Source organism: Ranitomeya variabilis, chromosome 2 (assembly GCF_051348905.1).
Source record: "Ranitomeya variabilis isolate aRanVar5 chromosome 2, aRanVar5.hap1, whole genome shotgun sequence".
Taxonomy (NCBI): Eukaryota; Metazoa; Chordata; class Amphibia; order Anura; family Dendrobatidae; genus Ranitomeya; species Ranitomeya variabilis.
This window is the reverse complement of record NC_135233.1, coordinates 1,110,215,611-1,110,228,004: the sequence shown is the minus strand read 5'-3', so window position 1 is coordinate 1,110,228,004 and position 12,394 is coordinate 1,110,215,611. Positions and strand designations below refer to the sequence as shown.

Here is a 12,394-nt window from a genome sequence, read left to right as displayed (position 1 = left end):
CCTGCCCAATACAATCCCAACAGTGAAACACGGTGGAGGCACAATCATGCTATGGGGGTGTTTTTCAGCTGCAGGGACAGGACGACTGGTTGCCATTGAAGGAAAAAGCATGAATGCGGCCAAGTACAGAGATATCCTGGATAAAAACTTGTTCCAGAGTGCTCTGGACCTTAGACTTGGCCGAAGGTTCACCTTCCAACAAGAGAATGACCCTAAGTGCACAGCTAAAATAACAAAGGAGTGGCTTCAGAACAACTCTGTGACCATTCTTGATAGGCCCAGCCAGAGCCCTGACCTAAACCAAATTGAGCATCTCTGGAAAGATCTGAAAATGGCGTCCACCAACGTTCACCATCCAACCTGACAGAACTGGTGAGGATCTGCAAGGAAGAATGGCCGAGGATCCCCAAATCCAGGGGTGAAAAACTTGTGGCATCATTCCCAAGAAGACTCATGGCTGTACTAGCTTAAAATGTGCTTCTACCCAATACTGAGCAAAGGGACTGAATACTTATGACCGTGTGATATTTCATGTCAGAAAAATATGAATTTGGAATGCCCCGCCTGGGCCGTGGGATACTCGGTACAGGGTCAGGTACTTAAAGGGGATGTCACGGTGGCTATGACCCGGTCCATGGCCCTGGGCGCCCAAATTAAGGGAAAGGTCTTTAAGGGGATTTGTAATGTCTATGTTCGTGACGCCACCTGTGGTTTTCGGTCAGTGAGGACCGACGCTGCTTAAAAGGGTCCTCTGGGGTGATGGTATGCAGCAAGATGGTGACACTTCCCACAGGTGAAGCGGGGTCCCCAGGGCTTCCCAGGTGTAGGGCACCGATGGTGTGGCGTATGGTATGGCGAAGAATGAGGACACAGGTTTGCAGTCTTTACCTGGTTTATTGATGATAGCAGTCCTCAGTCCAGGGTACCAAGTGCAGGGTAGCTGTGGTCCGGCCGGCTTGGAGGTAATAGGGGATCCCTCTCTTTGGTGAGGTCGTAAGCCTTTCCTACTTGCGCTACTTTAGTTGGCGAGGTCCCTGCCGCTTGAAGCTTGGTTGCAAAGTCCCCTTTCTCCTGTCCTAAGACAGATGTCTGTACGATAGGCAATGCGAGACTGTTTATAGGGTCTCTATCATGACCCGGGCTCTCAGGTTACTGCTTCACCGCGAACTTGATGCGGGCAATTGATATACAGTCCTATGCCCTCCGGTTCTGTGGCGTGTCCTGGAGAACAACACGACCTCGGGCTCCCGGTACCCGTTTTCTGCATTCTGGCTCTTAGGGTGTCCTTCTGCTGTTCCCCTCCTGAGCCTCTTCCTCCTCTGTGCTTCTTCCCTCTACGCTCCTCCACTATTCAACTCCTTCAAATTCTCACTCTTTCCAGGGGTCGCAGCTCCCTCGTGGCTGCTCGACCCCTCCGTCTGTTCCAGACGTCCTTCTCCTCTCACTCTCTCTTCTAGACTGCCTCACTCCTCCTCCAGACTTGGAAGCCTATAACTCTAAGGAAGCTCCCCTGAATCCGGGTCTTGAGCTCCCCCTCCTTGCCTAGATTCAAAAGTGTTGAATGTGAGTGCCTTACCTGATAGAATCTCCCTTGCCTCCAAGCGTGACATCACCCTCCCCGAAAGGAAGGCAACCTCACTGTAATACTGGTTACCTGGGGTGTTACAAATTATTTTCCATTGTTCTGGGGACAAAGCCAGAGCTAGCCTTCTGCTCCTCCCACCATTGTTTTCTGTAGGACCAAATCCTACATACAGCCCCTCTCTCTCTGTGAATTTCCAGGGATTTGGATGTTTCGCCCCCAGCAGTTCGCCCCCGGGTACATTTACTTCACCTGTGGGAAGTTATACCATCCAGCTGCCATACCATCACCCCAGAGGACCCCTTTAAGCAGCGTCGGTGCCTACTGACCGAATACCACAGGTGGCGTCACAAACAAACTTTATTCTTAAACTCCCTTTAAAGACCTTTCCCTTTACTTGGGTGCCTAGGGCCACGGACCGGGCCGCAGCCACGGTGATGTCCCTTTCAAGTACAGGACCCGGTACCGAGTACCCCACTGCCCTGGCGTGCAACTCAACTTGGCATCACGTACAGGATGCCCTCAGGGGCGAACTGCTGGGGGTGAACTGCTGGGGGTGAAACATCCTATAACTAGAAGCTAAACCCAACAAGTGCAAAGTGTGGGTTTTTCCGTTAGCGGTTCATGTAAGTATGCAAGATTCATACAGCGAGCTAGGTAGAAAAATGGTTGCCATAACACAAAGTAAAAGGGGAGGTTTCAGCCTCTAAGTGAGGTCACCACAGGGGGAGTGCCTGGGTTTTAGGCTAGGAAATAAGTAAGAGAAGCAGCAGTCTTGAGTGTCTTTTTCCGCGGTCTAGGTGCTTCGGACTCGTTAATAATTGCGAAATTGGAGCTGGTGGCAGTAGAATTTGTCTTGTGCAATTCGGAGACTTTGTAGCGACCGGCGGAGTTGATAATTATTGTTCCCGCCTGAGTGTGAGTAATTATATCGCCCTCGCTGCAGCGTGCCCAATAGCCTGTACATAGCAGGCAGCCTTTCTGGCAACTATTTATCTTAGGTGCAGTACCCTGACTGACCTGAGGGTAAAGGGGCGCCAGAGAGCTGCAAGTTCCTAACTGGAACTGGGAAGTGGGATATAGATAAATCCCCTTCAGAAAGAACCAGGGGCAACCAAACAACCCCGGTTCATGACAAATTGGTGTGAGTGGTGGGGACGATAAAGGTATCCTCCCCGTGAACCGTTACATATTGGTGGCAGCGGGGTGGGATTCCTGACAATAGCACATAAGGAAGATAGATTGTACATCACCCTATGTGTATCCCTTCCTTACAGTGGAGGCTGGCACCCTGGGTAGTGAAGTGGCGCCCTGCTCTACGTCGACTGACCCTCCCTGACCCTCAAAAAGGATTCCTTAACAAAGCCACCAACAAAAACCTACATAAAGTGCTTAAAGTGAATGTTAAAAGATATGATCCTTTGTGCCTAATCTGTATTGAGCCATGCAGGAATAAGGCTCAATATTACAGTGGTGGCATTATTATGTGGGGGTACAGAGGTGGCATTATGTGGAGTCCAGTGGTGGCATTATTATGTGAAGGTACAGTGGTGGCAGTATTATGTGGAGTCACAGTGGTGACATTATTATGTGAAGGTACAGTGGTGGCAGTATTATGTGGAGATACAGTGGTGGCAGTATTATGTGGAGATACAGTGGTGGCATTATTATGTGGAGATACAGTGGTGGCATTATTATGTGGGGGTACAGAGGTGACATTATTATTTGGGGCACAGTGGTGGCATTATTATGTTGGGGCACAATGGTGGCATTATGTTGGGGCACAGTGGTGGCATTATTATGTCGGGGCACAGTTGTGGCAGTATTATGTGGAGTCACAGTGGTGGCATTATTATGTGAAGGTACAGTGGTGGCAGTATTATGTTATGTGGAGATACAGTGGTGGCATTATTATGTGGGGGTACAGAGGTGACATTAATATTTGGGGCACAGTGGTGACATTATTATATTGGGGCACAGTGGTGGCATTATTATGTGGGGGCACAGTGGTGGCATTATTATTATGCGGAGTCACAGTGGTGGCATTATTATGTGGAGGTACAGTGGTGGCAGTATTATGTGGAGATACAGTGGTGGCATTATTATGTGGGGGCACAGTGGTGACATTATGTGGGAGCACAGTAGTGGCATTATGTGGGAGCACAGTAGTGGCATTATGTGGGAGCACAGTGGTGGCATTATTATGTGGAGATACAGTGGTGGCAATTATTATGTGGGGGCACAGTGGTGACAATATTATGTGGGAGCACAGTAGTTGCATTGTGTGGGGGCACAGTGGTGGCATTATTATGTGGGGGCACAGTGGTGGCAATATTATGTGGGGGCACAGTTGTGGCATTATTATGTGGGGGTACAGTGGTAGCATTATTATGTGGGTGCATAGTGGTAGCATTATTATGTGGGGGCACAGTGGTAGCATTATTATGTGGGGGCACAGTGGTGGCAATATGTGGGAGCACAGTAGTGGCATTATTATGTGGGGGCACAGTAGTGGCATTATTATGTGGGTGCATAGTGGTAGCATTATTATGTGGGTACACAGTGGTATCATTATTATGTGGGGGCACAGTGGTGGTGGCATTATTATGTGGAGTCAAAGTGGTGACATTGTTTGGAGCACACTGGTGGCATTATTATGTGGGGCGGTAAGAGGAGCCATTTTTGTACCACACAGCAGGTGCAGTAACAGGGACACATACGGCAGCAGAGCCTCAGTATTGGGATATTAGCAGGATGAGGGGTTTCAGCAGGTTGGGAATAGATGGGGACGGGGCTGGAAATATGAGAAGTCAGATGTGTCTGTGCTGTAGTGGAGTCCAGTCCTGGCTGGAGAAGTCGTCATGTTGGTCTGGACCAGATGGAAAGATGGGAAAATGGAACGACTCCATCAGAAAGAACGTCAGCATCTATAACTGAGCTGTGATCTCTAGATGTCCTGTAGGACAGGTATCTACCACTATATGGCCCCCATGTGGCGGTAATATCAGTGCTGGCCTTTGAGTAGAGATTATTTTCAGTAACGCGCTGTTACTGGTAGATACCGATCCTGTAGACCATGTAGACATCACAGCACAGAGGACGTTCTTTCTGATGGAGTCGTTCACTTTTCCCGTCTTTCCATCTGGCCCAGACCGACATGAGGTCTTCTCCAGCCAGGACTACAGAGATTGATTACAAGGTCACCTGCTGAGGTTCCCCTGTACCCACAATTAGGGTGTGCGGTTGTACACCGGGTCACCCGGTTTGGGGCCACTCATATCTTACGTCCCCGGTCCTCTCATCTATGGAGTCTCTGATGCTCACAAGCTCCTGGTGAACAATGGAATAGAGACGATCAGAAGCCTCAGCTCAGGACTCTTATCAGGAGACGGCTCATTAATCTCCCCCTCCTCATACCCCCGCACTCTGATTTACTGAGCTCCCTAATAATGACCCTATTATCTGTGCTCTCCACACCGGGTCATTAACTCCACACAAGACACTCCAGATCCTACACCAGGGATGAGGCAGAGATCCCCGCAGAGATCCCCGCAGAGATCCCCGCAGAGATCCCCGCCTGACCAGGAGTGTCAGCTCTTGGGTTACTCTGGGACATGTTACTTATACATGGTCCTGGGAACTGGAACATGCTGCCAAGCGCTGGACGGTGCAAGACGGACAGTGTATATATATATATATATATATATATATATATATATATATATATATTATATACTCACAGATTTATATTTCCCATATATGGGGCGTATAGGATTATATCTCATATATGTGGGTCTTATAGGATTATATCTCCTATATGTGGGTCTTATAGGATTATATCTCCTATATGTGGGGCGTATAGGATTATATCTCCTATATATGGTGCGTATAGGATGATATATCCTATATGTGGGGCGTATAAGATTATATCTTCTATATATGAGGCGTATAGGATTATATTTCTCATATATGGGGTGTATAGGATTATATCTTCTATATGTGGGGTGTATAGGATTATATTTCCTGTATGTGGGACGTATAGGATTATATCTTCTATATGTGGGGCGTATGGATTATATCTGCTATATGTGGGGTGTATAGGATTATATCTCCTATATGTGGGTCTTATAGGATTATATCTCCTATATGTGGGGCGTATAGGATTATATCTCCTATATATGGTGCGTATAGGATTATATTTCCCATATATGGGGTGTATGGGAGTATATTTCCTATATGTGGGGCGTATAGGATTATATCTTCTATATGTGGGGCGTATAGGATTATATCTCATATATGGGGCATATAGGATTATATTTTCCATATATGGGGTGTATAGGATTATATCTGCTATATGTGGAGCATATAGGATTATATCTCCTATATATGGGGCGTATAGGATTATATTTCCTATATGTGGGGCATATAGGATTATGTCTGCTATATGTGGGGCGTATAGGATTATATTTCCTATATGTGGGGTGTATGTGGTTATATCTCCTATGTATGGGGCGTATAGGATTATATTTCCCATATATGGGGTGTATGGGAGTATATTTCCTATATGTGGGGCGTATAGGATTATATCTTCTATATGTGGGGCGTATAGGATTATATCTCATATATGGGGCATATAGGATTATATTTGTCATATATGGGGTGTATAGGATTATATCTGCTATATGTGGAGCATATAGGATTATATCTCCTATATATGGGGCGTATAGGCTTATATTTCCTATATGTGGGGCGTATAGGATTATGTCTGCTATATGTGGGGCGTATAGGATTATATTTCCTATATGTGGGGTGTATGTGGTTATATCTCCTATGTATGGGGCGTATAGGATTATATTTCCCATATATGGGGTGTGTGGGATTATATCTCCTATATGTGGGGATGTCGGTATATCTTCCATTTACGGGGTGAATCCGTACCTCGCCACCCCACCTTAAGTCACTATTGCGTCAGAGGGAGCACTTTCACCAACGTGACGTTCCGCACCCTCTGGGGACACATAAGGTCAGCTTGGCACAGGGTTACACAGACACCCCATGTTCACACAGGCCCAGGGAGGCTCGGAGATAGAGAGGATGTGGCCCACACAGTCACTGACATGGCACCACACTCGCTCACCACCCTGACAGACTGAGAGACCCCTTTCACTGCCAGCCCGGTAGGATGCCACCACTTCCTCGTTAGATACAAGCCTGGTGTGGATTATGTCGGACCAGAAATCAGCCCCGGTAGCATGGAAAGTTAAACAGAGAAACAGACGTGTGGATTCATGGATCGAGATAAAAGAGCAGCTCAGGGTTAAATAATATGTTTAATCGCCTTAAGGGCGCAGTAGACAATACACTATATACACAATGGTTATAAATATACAATGGTCAGATATGCAAATATAATAGTGGTAGGAGAAAAGATATAAGCAGATGAATCATGTCAGTTACCAGTTTGATGTTCGGCCCTGTGTGCTGGACCACATGGGGTCATGGGGCTGCCAGCTAGCTCCCGTTCATTCCAGCACGTTACTCAACATGGCCCCCCTCTTTAGAAGTGAACAGCAAGTATGACAAAGCCAGACAGCGCGCTCATGGCCTTACAGTAGCCTTTACCATGGTCACTCACTCTTTCCTGACCCAGGGGTGAACTTTATACCCTTCCTCTGGGTGTTTGTACCTAAAACTCCCAAAACCTATGAAGGATCATAACTTTCCAACGGAAGGTCATAGGGCAGCGGTTCTGGTGCCATTGGATCTGGTCCATCGCCCATTAAGCTTGGAGACCAAACATAGCTTCACTACCTGTCTTCTACTGGACATTCTGTGTTTGTCCCCACCCTTGGGGTGCTAGAATGGATCTAGACCCTGGAAAAGCGTTTGACCCATTGCAGAATTCTTGAAAATGTAACCGGTGTGTGGCTAGAACATATAACTCTATATTCTCCTTAAATTTACTTATTAAATCTTACCTGGCTGGAGGACGTTTGAATGAAGCAATCACCAAGCATGGGCTTCACAGGTTGTCATCCTGAATGAGCCTAGATACTAGCTGGCAGGGCTGGACCATCTGCTGAGCTAGGTGTCCTGTTACAGCTACACATGCTGAAGGAGGATTGTAAACTGCCAATTAATTTCCCTCATATTCTTCACACAGTGTATGTGGGGTTTTCGGTATATCTCCCATATATGGGGTGTGTGGGGTTTTCGGTATACCTTCCATACATGGAGTGTGTGGGATTTTCGGTATACCTTCCATATATGGGGTGTGTGGGGTTCTCGCTGTATCTCCCATACATGGGGTGTTAGATATATCTCCTATGTATGGTGTGTGTGGAGTTTTTGGTGTATCTCCCATGTATGGGGTGTTCGGTATATCCTATATTCAGGATGTGTGGGGTGTTCGGCCCATCTCCCATGTACGAGGTGCGTGGAGTGTTCGGTATATCTCCCATGTATGAGGTGGGTGGAGTGCTTGGTATATCTCCTATATTTGGGGTGTGTGGGGTGTTCGGTATATATCTCTTATATTTGGGGTGTGTGGGGTGTTCGGTATATATCTTATATTTGTGGTGTGTGGGGTGTTCGGTATATATCTCTTATATTTGGGGTGTGTGGGGTGTTCGGTATATATCTCTTATATTTGGGGTGTGTGGGGTGTTCGGTATATATCTCTTATATTTGGGGTGTGTGGGGTGTTCGGTATATGTCCTATATTCGGGATGTGTGGAGTCTTCGGTATATCTTCTATATGGGGTGCTTGGTGTATCTCCCATGTTCAGGGTATGGGGTTTTGTGTGATGCTGTGCGTCCCTGATTACGGCGGTGTTCTGTATTTGGGGTGTTTGGTATATCTCCTATATGGGGTTGCTCGGTGTATCTCCCACGTACGGGGTGTGTTGGGTGTTTGGTGTATCTCCCATGTACATGGTGTTCGGTGTATCTCCCATGTATGGGGTGTGTGGGGTGTTTGGTGTATCTCCCATGTATGGGGTGTGGAGAGTATGTGTGATGAGCATTCCTCATTACTGGGGTGTTCTGCATTTGGGGTGTTTGGTATATCTCCTATGTACGGGGTGTTCGCTGTATCTCCCATGTACGGAGTGTGGGGTTTTGTGTGATGAGCGTCCCTAATTACGGGGGTGTTCTGAATTTGGGGTGTTTGGTGTATCTCCCATGTACGGGATGTGTGGGGTGTTTGGTGTACTTCCGATGTACGGGGTGTGTGGGGTGTTTGGTGTACCTCCCATGTACGGGGTGTGTGGGGTGTTTGGTGCATCTCCCATGTACGGGGTGTGTGGGGTGTTTGGTGTACCTCCCATGTACGGGGTGTGTGGGGTGTTTGGTGCATCTCCCATGTACGGGGTGTGTGGGGTGTTTGGTGTACCTCCCATGTACGGGGTGTGTGGGGTGTTTGGTGCATCTCCCATGTACGGGGTGTGTGGGGTGTTTGGTGTACCTCCCATGTACGGGGTGTGTGGGGTGTTTGGTGCATCTCCCATGTACGGGGTGTGTGGGGTGTTTGGTGTACCTCCCATGTACGGGGTGTGTGGTGCTCGGTGTATCTCCCATGTACGGGGTGTGGGGTGTTTGGTGTATCTCCCATGTACGGGGTGTGGGGTGCTCGGTGTACCTCCCATGTACGGGGTGTGGGGTGCTCGGTGTACCTCCCATGTACGGGGTGTGGGGTGCTCGGTGTACCTCCCATGTACGGGGTGTGTGGGGTGCTCGGTGTACCTCCCATGTACGGGGTGTGTGGGGTGTTTGGTGTACCTCCCATGTACGGGGTGTGTGGGGTGCTCGGTGTATCTCCCATGTACGGGGTGTGGGGTGCTCGGTGTATCTCCCATGTACGGGGTGTGGGGTGCTCGGTGTATCTCCCATGTACGGGGTGTGTGGGGTGCTCGGTGTATCTCCCATGTACGGGGTGTGGGGTGCTCGGTGTATCTCCCATGTACGGGGTGTGGGGTGTTTGGTGTACCTCCCATGTACGGGGTGTGGGGTGCTCGGTGTATCTCCCATGTACGGGGTGTGGGGTGCTCGGTGTATCTCCCATGTACGGGGTGTGTGGGGTGTTCGGTGTACCTCCCATGTACGGGGTGTGGGGTGCTCGGTGTATCTCCCATGTACGGGGTGTGGGGTGTTTGGTGTACCTCCCATGTACGGGGTGTGGGGTGCTCGGAGTATCTCCCATGTACGGGGTGTGGGGTGCTCGGTGTATCTCCCATGTACGGGGTGTGGGGTGCTCGGTGTATCTCCCATGTACGGGGTGTGGGGTGCTCGGTGTATCTCCCATGTACGGGGTGTGGGGTTTTGTGTGATGCTGTGTGTCCCTGATTACGGGGGTGTTCGGTGTATCTCCCATGTACGGGGTGTGGGGTGCTCGGTGTATCTCCCATGTACGGGGTGTGGGGTGCTCGGTGTACCTCCCATGTACGGGGTGTGTGGGGTGTATGGTGTATCTCCCATGTACGGGGTGTGGGGTGCTCGGCGTATCTCCCATTTATGGGGTGTGGGGTTTTGTGTGATGCTGTGCGTCCCTGATTACGGGGGTGTTCTGCATTTGGGGTGTTCGGTGTATCTCCCATGTACGGGGTGTGGGGTGCTCGGCGTATCTCCCATTTATGGGGTGTGGGGTTTTGTGTGATGCTGTGCGTCCCTGATTACGGGGGTGTTCTGCATTTGGGGTGTTCGGTGTATCTCCCATGTACGGGGTGTAGGGTGCTCGGCGTATCTCCCATTTATGGGGTGTGGGATTTTGTGTGATGCTGTGTGTCCCTGATTACGGGGGTGTTCTGCATTTGGGGTGTTCGGTGTATCTCCCATGTACGGGGTGTAGGGTGCTCGGCGTATCTCCCATTTATGGGGTGTGGGGTTTTGTGTGATGCTGTGCGTCCCTGATTACGGGGGTGTTCTGCAGTTGGGGTGTGCGGTGCGAGCTGTCGGTGGTATGTGGAGCGTGGCGAGATTAATGCCGTGTACGTGCTGTGATGGGTGCACACGGCTCACACGGTGCGGGGATATGATGTGGGGTCTACGGGGGGGGGTATCGTGCGCACAACATTGGGTTTTGGATGGGTGCCTATTGTTCAGGCTTTGGGTTCTGGGGTGCAGGGATGTGCGAGGGTGACGCAGTGTGCGGGGACTTTGGGGGGAATCATCACTCACCTCTTGATCTTCAGGCTGCCTCCTCCTTGGTTGGGCTCCACTAGTCTTCGGGTCTCTGCGTCTCCCCCAGGCTCCATTCTGTGAATCGTGGGCTCCGGTTTGGGGTCACACTCCCATATCTGTGCACAGGGGTCCAAGTGTCGGGGGAGTTACGAGGTCCAGTGAGATGAGCTGCAGAGTGGGGTCCAGCCGGCGTCAGATCCAAATCTGGGGGACACAAGGTTTGGTGCAATATTCTGCAGAGCAGAGACACAAGATTTGGGGAATATTCTGCAGCGTGGGGTCTGCTGGGATCCAAAGTCCTGATGTGCGGAGCGAGTCCAGGTGCAGCGCAGAGGTGCAGAGCAGGGGAGCAGAGGTGCAGAGCAGAGGTGCAGAGCAGGGGAGCAGAGGTGCAGAGCAGGGGAGCAGAGCAGAGGCACAGAGCACAGGTGCAGAGCACTGCGGAGAGTGAAGTGAGACGCTGCAGCCGAGGGGCGATGTGCGGGCGATCAGATGGGAGATCGCAGCCGGAGTGAGGAGCGTTCTCCGGAGCAGGCGGAGCTCCCCCTACTGACCCCTGCCAGACACGACCGTGGTGTGCGCTGTCAGGGACGTCTGAGGACCCGCAGGACCTGTCACTCAGATCAATACTGCATAAATCTCCCAAAAAACATGGACGTGTGAACAGCCCCATAGACTATAATAATGTTCGTAAAAATGACATCTGAACACATTTTTCCTGCTAACACTTTGGCTTTTACTGCAAAAAAATCTGCTGCAAATCCTGAATGTGCGCACAAAGCCATCGTCTGTGAAGCAGTTTAATCATACTACTATAAAATATTTATTTTATGTACATTTCTGATCTCTCATATAAAACCCCACACGACAAGCGTAGTGATCGCAGCGTGGACCTTATTATATACACCGTGTGTGATACATTGTATCCCTGTGTTCAGACCAGGACGGGGAGCGCACAACATTCCTCACCTGGAAGTGGCTGATTCACATCCATAATTATCAGTATTGAAGTATAATGTTCCATGCTGCATTATATTATGAATTGTGTATCTCTCCCATATCTGATTTACAGCTACACTGCTCACTACTCTTGTATAATACCCTTCATACTACTGTTTTCTAGTAAGTGTTTACCATATCCCAGTGCTGGATTCACAACTACTCTGCTCATTATTGCTTTATAATGTCCTTTATACCACTGCTTTCTAATAAGTGCTTTATCTCCTCCAGAGCTATATTGTATAAGGTATAATATTCCATGCTGCATTATTTTATGAATTGTGTATCTCAGCCCATATCTGATTCACAGCTACACTGCTCACTACTCTTGTATAATGTCCTCCAATGTTTTTTTTAGTTAGCTCAAGCAACTAGGCCTTTGAAACTGTCCCCAAGGGGGAGCCAAAAGTCATAGACCCTGTGTCCCCAGCAATTATCACAGGGGTGTGAACTGTTGTGCAGTTACCAGCCAACTGGCTTCCTTTGTTTGACTCAGGCTGCCATGCAAACATTGTGACGCCACAGGTCCCAGGTTCTCAGCACAATGCTCTGAGATATTGAATCTAGAAAATGACCTATAATATAAGAATGCAATATCTCTGAACCTAGTCGAGCACATCATCAGAATCTGCATTC

The 12,394-nt window shown here is 49.1% G+C and overlaps 1 protein-coding gene across 1 annotated transcript in view; it reads right to left on the bottom strand.

Annotated features, from left to right (window-relative positions):
* SLC30A3 (solute carrier family 30 member 3) overlaps positions 1–11,245 on the bottom strand; it is a 29,384-nt gene extending 18,139 nt beyond the window's left edge. The window contains exon 1 of the mRNA XM_077291962.1: positions 10,757–11,245. Within this exon, the coding sequence (XP_077148077.1) occupies positions 10,757–10,833 (77 nt within the window). The 5' untranslated portion in view covers positions 10,834–11,245. The remainder of the gene's footprint in view (positions 1–10,756) is intronic.
* Positions 11,246–12,394: the final 1,149 nt, after the last annotated feature.